General features: G+C 33.4%; 2 protein-coding genes across 6 annotated transcripts in view; both read left to right on the forward strand.

The window, feature by feature from the left end:
• The window catches only part of LOC137633790 (uncharacterized), a 1350-nt gene extending 717 nt beyond the window's left edge, over positions 1-633 (forward strand). The window contains exon 1 of the mRNA XM_068366035.1: positions 1-633. This exon is cut by the window's left edge and continues 717 nt beyond it. Coding sequence (XP_068222136.1) covers positions 1-633 — 633 coding nt within the window.
• A 4140-nt stretch (positions 634-4773) lies between these two features.
• Positions 4774-15308, forward strand: LOC137633632 (uncharacterized). Of its 5 annotated transcripts, none has more exons than XM_068365889.1 (4): positions 4774-4874; positions 8380-9306; positions 9747-9857; positions 13262-15308. In XM_068365889.1, exon 4 carries the CDS (start codon positions 13555-13557, stop codon positions 14638-14640), a length of 1086 nt encoding a protein of 361 aa, XP_068221990.1. In that variant the 5' UTR covers positions 4774-4874; positions 8380-9306; positions 9747-9857; positions 13262-13554; the 3' UTR covers positions 14641-15308. The 5 variants fall into 5 exon arrangements, with proteins under 5 accessions (XP_068221990.1, XP_068221993.1, XP_068221992.1 ...); XM_068365890.1 differs by having other exon boundaries at positions 4830-4874; positions 8396-9306; XM_068365892.1 differs by lacking the exon at positions 9747-9857.
• The last annotated feature ends 2748 nt before the right edge of the window (positions 15309-18056 follow it).

Raw genomic sequence — 18056 nt, forward strand, 5'->3', positions numbered from 1 at the left:
ATTCATGCTTATTGTGATGGTTCTGTAACCGGATGTCGAGCTGGTCTTGGTGTTGTAATTAGAGAATTTTTTGAATTTGGTTATAGTACAGAGGAGAGAATATCTAAGCGTATTGGCGATCATAGCTCATCTACCACTGCTGAGCTGTTTGCCATATATGAGTGTTTGAAATTTGGAATTCATAAGGAAAAATCTATATTATGTTTTGTTGACAGTCAGAGTGCTCTTTTGGCTTTAAATGCAAAATTACCTTCAGATGAGGAAATAGTTACCAAATGCAACGAGTACATTTCTGTCATAAAAGGGTCAGGATACAGTGTAAAATTCGTCTGGATACCCTCACATTGTGGTATATACTTTACCGACGTTGCTGATGAATTAGCAAAACAGGGGTGCAATAAAGAATCTATAGATTACGCCACTTCAGTTAGTATGAGGAAAATAAAGTCACACATGGCAAGAGTAAGGGAAGGTTGGAACATTGAGAATGCTAGGGCAATTATGAGTAACGGCAGTAACAGTATGTCTCATTATGATTATATTAGCAACAATACACGTTTTACTTATGGAAAGTCTTCAGCTGAATATGATGGAATTGTTATGAGACTTAAACTAGGCTATAAATACTATTAGGAATATAAGAGTGGAGAGGGTACCCCTTGTAAATTATGTGACGTTGCAAACTGACACACACTGCAACATTACATTATGGAATGAAGTTCTTTGGCAGAATTTAGGAATCTTGATAATAATTTTGAACAAATGGTGTGTTTTTTCATTAATAATAATTTGTACAAGAATATTGCAAATAAATTTAAAAAACTGATACAAGGTACTAAAATTGAGAAGTTACTATATTACTTTTTATTTGTATGTTTTGTGTTTGCTGCAGTAATATGGAATTTGAAATGGAAGTGGTTGTTCTCTGTACATTAAATGATAGTTCTCCTTTTATGTGAAAACGGGCTATAAAATGTATTTTATGTAAAAAAAAGGATTTGGTTATTTTGTAATGTGTAATGTAGCGTTCAAATTTATTATAACAGGGACTCCTCGTGGTGCCAAATACACGCGATTTCTGTGGCGCGAGGTAGCAGGTCGAGCGCTCCTTCATCTTTGGAGTCGTGGTGTTTGGCATCGCGGCGGGTCCGTTTTTGTTTTGGTGTCGTTTCCTTGTTGGATGATTGTTTTTGTGATGAATTTGTGAAGTGTGTGCATATTTTCTTGAGTCCTGGACGGTTTGGGGAGGCTGGCCTCTTCGGGGTCTTGTGTTGGCCCGCACCGTCGGGCCTAAATCATAATTGTCATTGTTTTATTAAATTATAACTATGATTAATTTATATGTAATTTCAGTCTCTGTGAAATAGACATATAAGGTTTGTGCTAATGTACTTTGGGTAAATGTGAAATTATTCATGTAGAAGGTGTTTTCATTTGTAAAAACTAATTTGTTACTAATTGTATTTTTTGGTTTATGTAAATTATTACTAGGTTTTACCTTTGTACTTAGCTTTTATTCATTTATGTAAATTAAAGATAATTTATGTAATTTAAAGATAGAGTAGGCTGTCTAGCAAGACTAACAGCTCCTTTTGACCACTTTTTGTCAATAAATTTTTTGAATTTGAATTTGAATTTGACGTTCCTAATACAGAAACTTTACAAATTATACAACAAACGGAAAAGAAACCTCTTCTTGCTAAATTGAAGGTAGTTATTTAGAACTTAAGAGACAAGAAATGAACGATCATTATGAAAACAATGAAATATAACCATTGGAATATACACCTCCATAAGCATCAAAAGTATTTTAATTTTACGGGACAAAAAAGTTGAGATAATTTAATCTCAGGAAAGCAGGAATGGGGAAGATAGTTTCTCATTACAGTGCTTTTTTTCAAACACTTAATCAAGACAAAAGGGTTGCCTTTTCCTTTGGCTAGTGAGTGGCAGAGTCACCCGGTTTAAGTAAAAAAGGAACTTGACGTAAGCTATATGTTTAAAATCAGAATATATGCCTACTTTATCATGTTACAAACGATTGAAAGCTTTTTTTTTTTCTTTTTCTTTTTTTTTATTATTTGCAGGCAGACACTTTGTTATATATTTCCTTTATCTTATTCCATTTTTCAATTAGTCAAGAATTATCTCTCTCTCTCTCTCTCTCTCTCTCTCTCTCTCTCTCTCTCTCTCTCTCTCTCTCTCTCTCTCTCTCTCTCTCTCTCTCTCGGACAAGTTTTCACGTGTCATAGGAAAGATTTTGAAAATATTTGAATTCAACAGGGGAAAAACGCAGAACTCTTTAAACCAGCATCAGAAAAAATGCTTTACTGTTGTGGATTCTTGGGATGAAGACGTCCTTCGCCTTTTGTTGAGACAATTCTATTTTCCTATTTTCTCCCCTTCCTCAACTTCTGGATGAGAGGGAGGGAAAGTTAAATTTAAGTGATTCCAACTGAAAACTTCTCGGGTTCCCCTTTTCTGATAATTAAATATTTCTTCTTCTTCTTCTTTTTCTTTGTATTATTATTATTATTATTATTATTATTATTATTATTATTATAATTATTATTATTATTATTATTATTATTATTATCGTCTTTGAAATCTTTGTTTTCTTACTTTAAAGAATTTAAATTTAACCAACTATAGAATATGAATAATTTCTTGCTTAAATAACCAGGTAAGTCTACCTAAATACCTTGATGACTCATCTGAGAATTATTTTAAATTAGTCATTAAATAATTAATTGATAAGAACTTTTCTATTTCTTTCCTACATTAACTATTTTAGTTGCTGTTTATAAAAATCAAGGACGACTTCTTCCTTCCCTCAGATAGTCTTGAATCCAGTTTTTCCTATATTCAAATTGTGAAACACATTTACTCTCTAAGGATTACAGAATTATGTTCCTGTTTATGTTTCTTCAGTTTCGGTTGACTTCGTCAACGGTTTTATCTCTCGCTGGTAAGGTCTACAGTTCCCTCCTGGCTGATGTTTTTCCTGGCATGTGAAATCTTTCATCCATCGTGAAGGAGAAGGTCAATGGCTCCTTGTTTTATGCCTTTATTTTTTCATCCTGAAATTAAAGGAAATCTTTTTTTGGCTATATTGGGGCATTTGATCATGGGAAAGTTCGATGAACGATTACGCTCTCATATTGTCCAAAGATTATGTCCAAACCCTAAAAAGAATTCATTTTCGGTTTGCAATTTTAATTTTGAGGCGAATGGATAACTGGTGCAGAATACTTCAAAGTTTAATTGGATTGATTCAATTAGTTTTTACCGTTTGGAGTTTACATAAAAGGCATTTTGATGCCGGATAAATTACTTTGAATTGTTCTCCAAAACTATTTTGTATTGTGTAAACAAATGTACATAGGAGAACAAGGAAACATGGATGGGTCTGTTTTCTATATATCCAAAAAAGGTTGAAGACAAGTAATGTTTGATTTCTACTCTCCGTGTCGCTTCACTAGTTGGTTCCTTCACCATAGTTATGTCACTAAAGAGAAATAATTTTTAATAATTGGTAAAAGTTCCATCACCATTTTAGTACAAAATCAACCCTTCAATTTAAAAATCAATATCTTCATAAGTTTATTTGGCGAAGGTTTTGGGTTACTATGCCATACTATTTTCATAAAACAGTAGGAATGAGATCTTGGTTGACATAGAGGCATAAATAAAGGGGTGGAATGCTATCGCCGCCCATGAAATGATAAATATATATAGTATGGACTATATATATTCATTTATTTTAACGCTCTCACAATTATACACGCTTGCGCGCACAGACAGACACACACACATACACACACACACACATATATATATATATATATATATATATATATATATATATATATATATATATATATATATACATATGTATATATATATATATATATATAGAGAGAGAGAGAGAGAGAGAGAGAGAGAGAGAGAGAGAGAGAGAGAGAACCACGTATTTGGCCTCTGACTAAGCTAGTTTTTTTTTCTAAAAAGAGAGAAATGGGACAAGTTCTCAGCATTTCCCTTGCAAGTACCAACGTTGTGTCACAGGATCGTACACCCTCATCCTAGAAGTAGATAAAATATTTAAATGATGTCCATGAACTTGTTCGATTGAATATGTGTGATTCTTTTTATGATTATGATGAAGGGGAAGAGCTGCTCACTATATTAATTCATCGGATTCCTCATTTGGTTGCAAGGGAAACTACCCATACATCCTTTTACTTGTTGTTTTCACTTGTATTATTACCATTATTATCTCTATTTTTATTTACCCATCTGAAGCCCTAGTTAAAAAACCACAGCATAAAGAGCAATCAAAACTAAACTCAGGAGAGAATTTATTAGGAAAATGAAAATTGTTATAAATTCTAAAACGAATGTTGTATGGATGAGGTCAATTGTATTTAAGGGATAAATGTCAAGTAGTTGTTAACATTGTATTGCAACAAAAACTTTTTCGATAGAAACATCTATCTTTTTAGTATTATTGGGAAATGAATGAATAGAATTTGTATCACGTTTTAAAATCCATTGATGATAGTTGGATGTTCCGTCGTGTAATGAAGGATAACCATAAATGAATAACATTCATAAGATTTAACCTATCGTTTGTCTCCAAAATCCTTGCTAATTAAGGGATATTGGACTGTTACTAGCGTTAACAGACAGTTATCAGAAAATACGGAACAGCAGGTACTAGGACCCGTTATATAAACGTCACCTTTTATGATTTTTTTTTTTTATTTCTTTGTGTTGGAAGTTGTCTTAATTGGAACTTACTTAGTAAAGTCTTAGTTTCAAGTGCGATTGGATTCGACATAAGGCGTAATTTCTTCCGATCGTTTTTTAAGGTTTGGACGTTATAGGTTCAGTGTGTATCCTGGAATTCTCTTTCTTATGTGCTTGCATTTAAAATAAACTTTAAAATAATATCAGTAACTACCATTGAGGAATATTCAGTGAAGTCTTTATGGAATAATGCAGTGTGCCGATTTTCACAAAATTCTTAAGCTTTATTGACTGACAAATGACGACTACATTTTATGTTTCTGTTGTGGATTAAAGTTGCGAAAGTTTAATATACTTATATACTTACGGTATATAGAATTTTACTAATCGCTATGTAACTATTTTGAACGTTTTTACTAAGGTTATGCGTATCAAATGCTAATTATATATTTCCTAAATTAATATTAGATCCATTTTCTAGATATCAGTTTATCGTACGAACAACAAAAAACAAATGGAAACTTACTTGAGTGGCTTTTTGAAACATTTTTGATGTTTGGTTTTACTATTAATTACTACCAAAAAGATTTAAAAATAAAACATTTATCATTATTCAGGTTGTCTCTTCCTATTTTATAATTTACCAAAGTTTTGTTGAATGGTACGTTCAACCTAAGTTGAAAAAAAAAAAAAAAAAAAAAAAAAAAACGTTTTTTTCGCTTGATTTTTTTTTTTTTCTTGACTATGTATTTTGTATATCTAGCTTTAACTTATTGACCCCAATCCTTTTCTCTTAACATTCCTAGATTAAATGATACAATATATAGCTTTTGATTAATTTGCCCATAACCTTTCTAGCATTTCTAGTCTCAATTTTACCAAATCTTTCATTTGTTTAATATATGTCTTCATATCAATATTCCGTATATCAATGTAACCATATATTTTTTTTTCTTCTATCGATCACCTTCCCCTCTATTTAGCATCACTGTTAAATTTTTTTAACGTATACACCAGTTACTTAGCATTTTTGTTTATAAATGTTAACCTAATTACCTTTTATGTATTTATCCACTTCCCTTGTCAAACAATCATGAAAATACATCTGTAGCTAGTTTTTATATCAATTGATCTTATACTAATTTATTATTATCCCTCTTTTCAATGTTATCATATCTAGCATAAGTTATCTACCACTTCAGGCTACGTTCCTCGTAACAATGTTATCATATTTAGTTCGTATCTCCTTACCCATTTGTCTGATATTCCTTTTTTAAATGATGCTTTACTTAAGATTTAATCTCCTGGTCACATACCTGACCTCTGTTCATTAATACAACCCCACCATGCCTAACATTCCTTATGTCCAGTGGCACCATATCCAATAATCCTTTTTTTTCATTCAAGTACCAATGACTTTCATTCCTCGTGACTAGGTTACTCTATCTAGATTGTATTTATTGATCACCTGATAATGTTCAAACATTCCTTGTGTAATTCTTTCCAAATCTATTTATTCATTGGTCCATAGAAGTGTCTAAATATTGCTCATATCAGTGAAACTATACCTAGTTTTCATCTGTCAATATTCAAACCTCATGTCTAGCATCCCTTCTTTCAAAGTTATCATATGTAGAATTTTTCTATTGATCGTGTGATAGTTTATATCCTTGTTAATGCTTCCATATCTAGCAGTCTTTAACTGGTAATATACTGTGGAAAAATTTAGGGAGCTTTAGAACAGGATTCAGCAGTTTTGCTTATCCTCTACTTTATTTAATTGTCTACCCACTTATATTCATTAATATAACTCTTCATAATGTTTCCATTGACCTATATACTAGGACTAGTTTTATACCCTAATTTTCAACGTTAAAGATAATTTATTCATCCTATCCTGAATGATATGAAACTAATACTAAATTTCATATGCAACTAAACAAAAACGCTTGTACCTTGTAGCAAATTATAAATATATAGCAACAGTATTTCCCAGTATTGCATCTAACAAAATGTATTTTGAATTTCACAGTGCCTTTGATGACAACTTCCTATATGTGACCTCCACTCCCCCACCCCTCACTTCCGCCACTCTGATAAGTTATAGAATGAACGGTGAAAAAAAAAGAAGAAGAAAAATACCAACTAACCTATCATTCCCCACTTAACCTTACTCACGCCCCTCCCCTAAAGTTTGCTATAATGAGATTTAAGATTACCGGTAAACACACAAAATTTAAAAAAAAAAAAAAAAATATATAGGCCTACTTACCAAAATATAGAATTTCAGGATATTATTATTATTATTATTAGTATTATTATTATTATTATTATTATTATTATTATTATTATTAAAGTACAACGCTAGTTAGAAAAGCAGGATGCTATAAACCCAATGGCTCCAACAGGGAAAAGTTAAGTTAGGAAAGGAATTAAGAAAATATCCTAAAAGAGAAGTATATGAATAATGACAATAATAAAATAAATCTATTACGTAAAAACTATAAAAGCATTAAGATAACAAGAGGAAGAGAAAAAAAGATAAATTAGTGTGTTCGAGCGTACCCTCACGCACGAGAATTCTACCCCAAGACAGCGGAAGACCACATTACAGAGGCTATGACACTATCCAGGACTAGAGAACAATGGTTTGATTTTGGAGTGTCCATCTCATAGAAGAGCCGTTTGCCACAGCTGAAAAGTCTTTTCTACCCTTACCAAGAGGAAAGTCGCCACTGAAAAATTACATTGCAGTAGTTAACCCTTTGAGTGAAGATGAATTGTTTGGTAATCTCAATGTTGTCAAGTGTATGAGGAGAACGGAGAATTTGGAAAGAATAGGCCAGACTATTCGGTGTATGTTTAAGCAAAAGGAAAATGACCCGTAACCAGAGAGAAGGATCCAGTTTAATACCGTCTGGCTAGTCAAAAGATGCCCTAACTCTTTAGCGGTAGTATCACTATATAAGCAACTTTCAATAAGAAATAATTTCTCCTGGTTAGTACAGTGTTAACATGTTCGCCTAGCATTCACATGACCGGTGGTCGGCCCATGCCCGGGAAATCTATTCTGATAAAACTAGAACTGAAACAAGACACATTTACCTTTGGTAAAAATATGATACTTTAATTTCTAGCAAAAAAAAAAAAAAAAAAAAAAAATTGAACCATAATTTTTAGTAATCGATACCTTGTTTTATGCATTTCTGATCATGATTATTTGGGGAAACCTTTCATCGTGCGTTACGTGATTTCCTGCCCACACTGAGGTCACGATAGAACTGAGTAGATAATGAGTTGGGGATGGGTGTTATGTTTGGGAACTTATGAATGAGGACTTTTAAGCTTTTGATTCGTTAAGAAAAGCTGACAAATGCATCGCTCTAAAACACAAAAATCTCCCTAAAGTAATTGTAAGCAACGCATGAGCAATAACCTGATATTAGTCTCCCTAATGTAAACAATAGACTTAGACTTGAATAGACTTCACAAACTAGCCAGGACTCGTTCATTTCTTATAACAAATTCCAGTTTCATTATTATTATTATTATTACTATTATTATTATTATTATTAGTGGTACTGTGCTCTTGAATTTATTTGGTTTTAAATGTTACTTTGGTGACAGGATTTACTACTTTTAGAATGGATACTATATTTTTGTGCGAGTTCTGTGGAGACCATATGGGAAAAGAAAAGACGAAGCTTAGAGTCCTTGGCTGCGGCCATACATTCTGTACGCCTTGTGTTTCTGAATTCTACGGAGGAGGTATATACAAATGCCCTACCTGCGGTAAACATCTTCATTCAAAATATTTCAGCTCAATACCAGTAAACCACGCCCTCCTTAAAATCATGAAAGGTAAGAAGTCTTTTGGTGACAAGGATGTTAATGAATTTGAGATTTTGCCTGAAATTTCTATTAAATATAATCCTAAACATTCTAATGCCGAGACTGGGTCACAGTTGATTCTTCATGATTATGAAATAGAGAAATCCGTTTCTCCCAATGAACCTCCCCAGCATGCTGGAAAATGCAACAACCATGGTTCATACTGCATATTTTGGTGCAAAAGTTGCAAAGAATGGATATGCCACGATTGCTTTGTGATTTCTCACCCACCATTAGTGTGTGAAATTAGAACTTTTAACCACGCCCTTTCCGAAACAAAATTAAAAGAGGATCAGTGCATCAAGAAGACTGTCATGCTGGGCGATAATCACACTGAAAAATATGTAAAAAAAGCAGTCAGCTCTGAAGGACATGAGAGAAAAGAACAGAGCCCTGATCAAGGAACTACAAAGACTGTTATCGAAGAACCAACTGGCAAAGAGAGAAGTCGAGAAACAGACCGAAGACATCAAAAGTATTCTTGCTGAGGGGCTATCCACTCTGTTGACACTTCTCGAGTCACAAAGACAACTGTTGGAAGCTCAGACTTTTGATAAAGTTTTCTCAGCACGTCACCAAGCTCAAGCCTGGCAGAGCAAATTACTGGACTGGCATGACCCAAACAATCTACTTTCAAGTGAAGAAATGGGTTACTCAGATGAGGTAAGCAATGCATGTTTGATGTATGTTGTTACTTCTGTCAAAAGTAGGCATACCACTTGGACATAGATAGTTGTAAAAATAAAAGTGTAGAACTTCTGTCTGAAAGAGAGAAATCATACATGGAATTGTTACAAATGTTTGATAGCTGCCCTCATTCAGGTACTACTTACACAATTGAGGCTTACTTCTTTAAAATGAAAAGTAGTAAATAAAAAAAATAGTGAAGAGTTCATACTTGAATGAGAAAGTTTATTCATTATTACACTGACAGACAGTTGTATTGCTATAGTGTATATCTAAGTAATTTTCAGAGATATCATGTATGTACAGAGTTCAGAATACATCTTGGGTATAAGTAATCGTAATAAAGAATAATAGGATTGTTATTTCGTGTTGCCTTTTTGTAAATAACTGGAATAGATGATTATCTTTATTTTTAGCTACAGAAATTTACGCTAACTGCCATTGCTGTTTTGAAGGATTTACTATTGTCTTCGGATAATAACGACATTAAATCCCAGACGAGTGGATTAACAACTCTTTCCAAAAAGGTAAACTGTTTCAAAATTAGAAATAAGACTTTATCAGTCATCAGACTTTGTATCATTATTATAAGGAACCTGCTGTGTGATTCATCTAATATAGTTTACATATAAATAAATGAAGTGAGGGAGTGAGTGACCTAAATAATGCCAATATCAAAAGAAGCAAGTTAAGTATCATACATAATGCCATTGTCAAAATCAAGATCAGAAAAAAAACCTTGGACAATTAATAGAAAACCATAATGAATATCATTGGTATCTGTAAATTAATCAAGTTTAATTTTCTAGTTTTCATTTTCATCACAGGTATTCTTTGAGAAGGATTTTTTTCCTACACGTAAAACAAACCCGTGACCTTTAATACGAGTATAGCATCAGCAAAACTTGAGAAGACATTAGACATTCAACAACGTGAACTTAGTTGGTTGCTGGGTGATGAGTAAGCCACATACACCTGACAAATAAAACAATCCTTACTTTAACTTCAGCTGCAGCTGAGTACACAAATACACTGCTCTGTGTGTGTGTGTGACTAAATTTTTCATTAGACTGATTGCTTTTAGTCTCTTTTCAGAGTGTGCAACTTTGGGCCTTTTCGATATCTACCCCTAAGCCAGACATATGGCTTTTCCATAAAAAAGCCACCGTTCGGGATGGTATATGAGTAAGCCGGAGGGTGGTCCTCAATTTACTTTGTAGTTTTTGCAGTCATTGACCTGTGAGGCATATACGGAGGGGCATCCTGTGCAGTGGAGAAAGTTCGCTAACAAAAAAAGTGATTCCTCGACATCAGAAGGCAAGCGAAATTGATACCAAAGATGATCTCAGCTCATTTTCCCCTTCTTCGAGAACGAAACTGGCTGTTTCTCATGCAATTTCTTTATAGGTCTATCTTCTAGGGAACATGTTGGGGGAATGGAAGCTGCTCCCACACACTTAGAAGTAGTTCTGAGAATACAGGTTTATGTTCCTCCGCAAGTAGGGGCAATACACCCCTACCAATCTCTCAACCATATTGCCAACTCTTATAATTACTGTTTAGTTCCGAGAATACAGGTTTATGTTCCTCCGCAAGTAGGGGCAATACACCCCTACCAATCTCTCAACCATATTGCCAACTCTTATAATTACTGTTTAGTACCCTGATGACAATTTGGATCTGTTTAGGTCGTGGTCTTTTCTTGGGATTGATGGTGCCCAATAAGCAAAAACTTTTGAAGGTTATATCCACCAGAGCTAAAAAGCCTTCTGCTGTTGCTCTTTCACCAGTTCCCCCTACAAAGGAGGTGTTAGACAAGAATCATTATGATGACCCTGTTGATGAATCCCTAAGAAAGTGGCACTGTCTACAGTGATGAAATCCTCAACTACTGGAAAGAAGATTAAGAAGATGTGAAGTATCTCCAGCTTCACTTGGTTGTCTCTTCCTCTGCATTCTTTGTTTGCTGCTGGTTAGGTGTCACCAAATGCATGATCACCATTTGCCACCCAGAAGAAGAAGACAAGGTCGTGGAAGCACAGGACGACTAGCTTTTTAGATTTTCACAAGACTCCTAAAAATTCCCCTGCATGGCTTTTTGGAAGCAGTAACAGTACTCCAAGGTCACACATTAGGGAAGGAGTCTTAGTGTCTAGATCTAGCATTTACATGGAGACTCTTGTGGAAAGCCATTGTAAAAGACCAATACAGAGAATTAATAGTTATAGCTCTGATCTCTCTAATGCCTCAGGGCAATCTTTGATTTGCTTTGGTGGCTGACCACTAATTGAAGACTGCTCCAAAAAAATCAGGAAATATCAACTGATACTTCTGACACTTCCGGTTCTTCCTCTAGTGCTTTCTAAGCTGCAGAGATCCAACATCCTGAATGATGCTCCACCTACCTCACTGCAAATTGTTGACACAGTAGAAGAGCTGATAAAGGCATCATCAGCGGAATCAGCATCCATGCTAGCCATCGGGCTATATCGTGGATTGATTATTGATAAGAGGCGGTAGCCCTATTTATGATGTGTGTCTATCCCTCAGACATTTTGGAGGGAGCTCTCGTTTTAGTGTCGAAAACACTCAACCCAGCAATTAAGGATCATAAATTCATGCCCTTCTGCTTTTTCCTCCCCTAAGGAAGCGGCTAGAGAGTTAAACAATCTTTTGCTTTTTCCTTTGTGGGTATTAAGATGCTACTTCTAAAGGATTTGACACTCCAGACCTCAGCACAGGAGACTGTTTCTAAGCTCTGGAAAGGTTTAAAGAACGGTCTCCAAGACAACCACCTCCTTCTGGCTTTGGGAACTCGTCAATCACTCCTATGCCCCCGGAGGATGTGCAGGTGGACCCTCGAGCATGAGAGCATAGAAAAGCAGGAGTATCTGCTCACTCTTAACCTTTAGGGAGAATGTTTCCGTTGTGCAGTTCGTAAGGATTAGTGACTGGAAAATTCAAACAGCCTTCCCTGACACTACCTCTGGGAGCATACCCACAGGTCCCTGGATGTGTAGCTCCTCAACAGGTGTCGGGATAATGGCAAGAATATCTGGCGATTTTTTCCAATTTCTTATTCCCCTCTTTTAAGGTGCAGCAATCGCTAGATGCAGGTAACCTATTCAACAGTGACTTCTATTTACAATTTGTAATTTATTTAAAACTGTTAAGCTGTTACCCCCATCACTTGAGCAAAGCGGTTGACAGACCCATTGTATACTTGTTCATTAATTATTTAATGATTATACACTGGATAACATATTAAATAGATCATAGATCAATCAGTGCCTTACCTATTTTGATAATGGCATTCTTTAACCCCATTTACATTCCGATGCAAGGATGTTATTTGGTTGACAGGAAATATGACTTTCAATTCTCTCAAGACAGAAGCTCATTAAGTTTTCCCAGGTCAGTTAACCAAGTTATGTTTGGTTACAGGAATTTTCTCCTAAGGATAAGTTTTCTATTGAAGGCTGAGGGTTTGTATCACTTATAGGAAAAAATGATAGATTGTAAAGAAACTTTTTTTTTTTTTTTTATGCCAACCATGCAGACTTGAGACTTAAGTTACATGTCCTGACTCACCCTTCGCACAAGCACTTAGAGCAAAGGTCAAGGTGAGGGTTCTCTACATGGCAACCAACTATATTTACCTGGTTAAGAGCTTATAATACCCATTTCAGCTTTGCCAATACTATATCCCTACTGAAGGTCTCCGGTTTGTAGTGTTTGCAAATAATAGATATTACTTTAAGATTTATGATTTTCCTCCCATGAACATTAGGCTTAATATTGCTTGATAGTATCAACTAATAATGAACTATAGCTGTAAAATATTCGTTTATGTGATCATGAATAGTTGCTTCAATATCTCAATCCATTGTATGGTCTGCAAAATTATTTAGTTAAAATTCTATTATTATAGGATGAAGAAGCAGTGGCAAGGAACCTGAATCAATTGTTGGAAACCTCAGAGTGGAAGGCCATTATTACAAAGATAGAAAATAATCAGCTTTCATCTGATAATTCTCTGCAGTGCTTGGCGAATATAACTAGTGGAACTGATGTCAAGCAATATGTTTTTGGAAAGGGGATTGACGACCCTTATGTAGTACAAGATAAGCATAGAGCTGTAAACTCTTTAACTTGTGGAAAATTTGAGGTCCTTGGTGAAAATCTGATAGATTTAAGTTCTAATGAAAGAGGGTTCAGAGGTCGATGCCCTCTCCTCTCTCTCTAAAGCAGCGTCTGACACCTGATAGCACAGAACAGCCTAGATATCGTTCTATAAATACACATTTCTCAGTTAAAAGAAAGCACCCCATCTTTCCACAGCTAGAACGAATATCAGAAACCGAGGAGCAGGGTTGTCGATTGGAAGTAGAACGAGAAGAGACTGAGCAATTTCTCATAGAAAACGAGAAAGATGATGATAAACCACAAATCTTGGCAAAAAGTATTGAGTTATCAGAAGAAGGTAAGGAAAACCTTCACTCAATTACAATGAAAGATGAGACATTGAAAGGGAATCAATTTGGGTTTCTAAGTAAAATAGATACCGAGCATACAATCAACAGAGAAGTTCAAGATATAGCTTACATCACTGATATTTTCGATCCACTTAAAGATCCCACAAAGATCTTACCTGCGGTGTTGAAGGCCGAACTGAGATGCACTGAAGTGGAAGAAAACTTTCCTGGGAAGTTTCTTTCGAAATATTCCAGAAATGGACTTCATCTACTTGATGAAGATCTTAACAATGCTGTCCCCCAAGGTATGGATGGAAAGAGACGTGATGATCCGGTGAACTTCAGAGCTAGCAGCTCTGCATCAGAAGTTATGAGTACGGCATATGGACAGGATGGTAGCTCCGTGTCAGGAGGGGCTAGTAGTATTGCATCAAGAGAAAGTACTATCACTGTGTCAGGTCTTGGTAATATTGTATCCGGAGGGATTATTGTAGTTACAGGTGAAGCAGATGAAGATGATCATGATGATGATAACTATTTATTAAAGGAATCTATGTGTGACACAGTCCTTCCATCAAAAAGTAAAGAGAAATATGAAATGGGAAGAACCCAATGGAGAGTTAAAACTAGTGTCCCCCAAGAAGGAGAATATGGACATAATAAGGCGAAAAATTACCATGCGTTATACAAAGAGAAAGGAATAGTCTTCAAAAGAAGTAACATCAGTGGTGTCCTTATTAGTGGAAATTATGTCCATGCGGATGAAGATACCAAAACTATGTCTTCTAGATATCAAACCGAAGATCTTTTTTCAGAGATCACCATTATCAAATAAAAGAATTAACCCAAACTGAAAGTGACAATGGCGACGAAATCTTTTTAACACCTACGAGTGAAGTTGGAGTAGTACATTATCCTATTGGCCATAGCAATTCTATACTAAATTCAGATAAGGAAGCTAGAGATATTGGAATAGCATATAGCCTAGAAAGTGATACAACGCTTCCGATGGAAGACTTAAATGAAAGCCAGCGGTATATTAGACGTAAGATTTCAGAATCAAATGGAGAAATTACCTCCCAGCTAACTGGCGCTGAAGCACAGGAAGGCAATGTTGAAAATACAGATTCTGACGCAAATAAAAGCAAAATTGGCAATAAATGCCGACTAATGTAAGTTTACTGCAATGCTTTATTCTACACAGAAATGTATATAAATTATATTCTATATTACAGATTTACTGTTGATCAAACACAATTATTGTGAAAGTTTTTTTAAAAGGTCTTAACACATCACTTGCATTTAATATTAAGCTGGGTCCATAAATAGAAAAATAGAGTTTTATCGACTTTATCCTACGATGGAAATCGAGATATTTTCTATTACGGCGAGACTGTTTTTATTGTGATATATTTGGTTTTAATCTTTTATTATGAATATATGCTTAGATTTTAATGGATACTTTAAACAAGACATTGATTTTAAAAACCTTACATGAATCTACAGTTATAATGTATTTTAAAAAAGAAACAAATATATTTAGCATGAATTAAGTGTTATTTTATAAAAATGTAAATATTTTATTTTACCATTTACATTTGATTATATTCTTTTTTTTTATATTACCTAGAAATATTAATTACTCTCTTCATTCTGTGATGACAATTTTACCTTTTTTGCAAACATGGCACACTGTCATTAAGTCTTTGCATTGTTCCTTTGGGCTTGTAGCTGCAACGAGTTTTTATATGTTAACTTTACCTTTGTTCCAATTAACTTGATTGAATTTTGCTGTCCAACTTCTTCTATATATAACATGCGAGTGCAACAGCTGAGTGTTCTTTTAGTTACTAATCGGCCGTGATTGACCTCCACCTCCTTGATTTGGCCCAAATGGCTTAAATCTCCTAAATCTGTAAATGTTCTTTGAATTTGATAACATGCATGTGCATTTGAAATATTTCTCGTTTTATATATACAATTAAAACAATATTTCTAAAGTTTTAATTCTGGTTTTAAAAACAGTGATTAAGAGTTTTAAAAAAATGAGGGCTTTTCAATTTCAAACCTTGATTCTTTTAAAGTAAGATTAAAACGTTGGTTTGAATTCGTTTAGGCTATATTTTGAAAGGCGATTTATTCATTGTTTTTTTAATAATTGGTTAATTTGAATTTACAGAAGTGTTATATTTAAACTGTTCATGAATACAATTATATTAATCATATAAGTGAATTTATAGACCGAAATTAATTATGAACCTTTGTGTTGTCCAACTGAAGGAAGGTGGATATTACATCATAATGTGTATGGAATAAAAACAACACAATTGTCCGGACAATTTCCCAATATATTTTCTGTTGTGAAAAACTAGGCTAAGTGAGCAGCAGGTGAATAATTTCATGTGGAAAATATAAATATTAGTCGCAAAATGATAAGATACTCACGGCCCGCATCAATTTCTTCCGTTTTTATAAATTTACCTAGGCAAACATAAGTACATCGTATTTCTGTTTACTATGTGAAATTCTAAAAACTTTTATAGATTTCATGGTTTTTTTTTTTTTCAAGTATAGTGAGGTGATATTCGATTCCCTTCAGATTTGTATAATTTATGAAATCTTATTTTCGATTAATATAAGGAAATATTTGTTTCTCTTCAAATGTGTATATTACATCTTTTGTTTCAAGTAAAATAAGGAAATATTCGTTTCCCTTTGAATGTAGTATATGATTAGATCTTATCTTCAAATAATTAAAAGTATATTAGATTCCCTTTGGATATGTATATGATTAAAATATATTTTTAGATAAGATAATGGTAAAATTGTTTCACTTCATATATGTATATGATTACATCTTATCTTTGAACAATATAAGGGATCATATGTTTCCCCCTTAGATATATATATTATTATATCTTATCGTGAAAAAGGTAATATTTGTTTCCTTTCGAATGTGTATATGATTTCATTTCATCTTCCAAAACATAAAGGAACATTCGTTTCCCTTTATATGTGTATATGATTACATATTTCCTCCCAATAAAATGATTAAATTCATTTCCCTTCAAATATCTATATGATAACATTTCATCTTCAAATAAAATTAGAGAATATTCATTTCACTTCAGATATGTGTAAGATTGAATATTATCTTCAAATGAAAAATGTGAATCTTCCTTCTCCTTCCAATTTGTATATGACTGAAGCTTATCTTAAGATACAATAAGGGAACATTCATGCCCCTTCCAATGTCTATATGATTCTGACTTTTCTTCAAATAAAATATGTAATTATTCATTTTTCTTCAGATGTGCATATGATTACATCTCTTATTCAAAGAAAATAAGGAAAAAGATTTTACCTTAAAGTATTTAGGCCTATAGAATTAAATCATATCTCCAAATCATCCAAATGAAACGAAGAAATAACATTTTCCTTTCGTATGTATATATTATTATATCTTATCTTTAAATGAAATAAGAGAATATGTTTCCCTTCAAATGTGTATATGAATACAACTTATCTTCAAATAAAATATTTGTATATTCGATTCCCTTCAAATGTGTATATGAATACTTCTTAGCTATAAATGGAAGGGAATATTTTTTCCCTTCAAATGTGTGTATATATATATATATATATATATATATATATATATATATATATATATATATATATATATATATGTATATAAATATATATATATATATATATATATATATATATATATATATATATATATGTATGTATATATATGCATATATATATGTATATATATATATATATATATATGTATATATATGTATATGTATATATGTATATATATGTATATGTATATATATATATATATATATATATATATATATATATATATATATGTATATATAATAGTTTAAATTGAATAAGAGAATAAAAGTGTCCCTTCCAAAGCGTATACGATTACAACTTAAGCTGCTTGATTAAAAGTTTCCCTGAAATTGTCTTAGACGTCCCGAAACGAACCACCTTGAGGAGGCATGAGATACACCTTAAGACCACGGAAAGACTATTCGAACAATGCGCCTATCAACTGTCGTTGTATCACCGAGAGGTCATGAGAAAACAAGTGGACTACTTGTTGTAAAACGGATTAGCCAAACACAGGTCTCCATGCTTGCTCTTGAAAAAACCCGATAGGTCTTTCAGGATGTGTACGGACTATCGAAAGTGAAAGTTGATCAGTGTGGCCAACAATTACCCATTGCCACT

Source organism: Palaemon carinicauda, chromosome 43, assembly GCF_036898095.1.
Source record: "Palaemon carinicauda isolate YSFRI2023 chromosome 43, ASM3689809v2, whole genome shotgun sequence".
Lineage (NCBI taxonomy): Eukaryota > Metazoa > Arthropoda > Malacostraca > Decapoda > Palaemonidae > Palaemon > Palaemon carinicauda.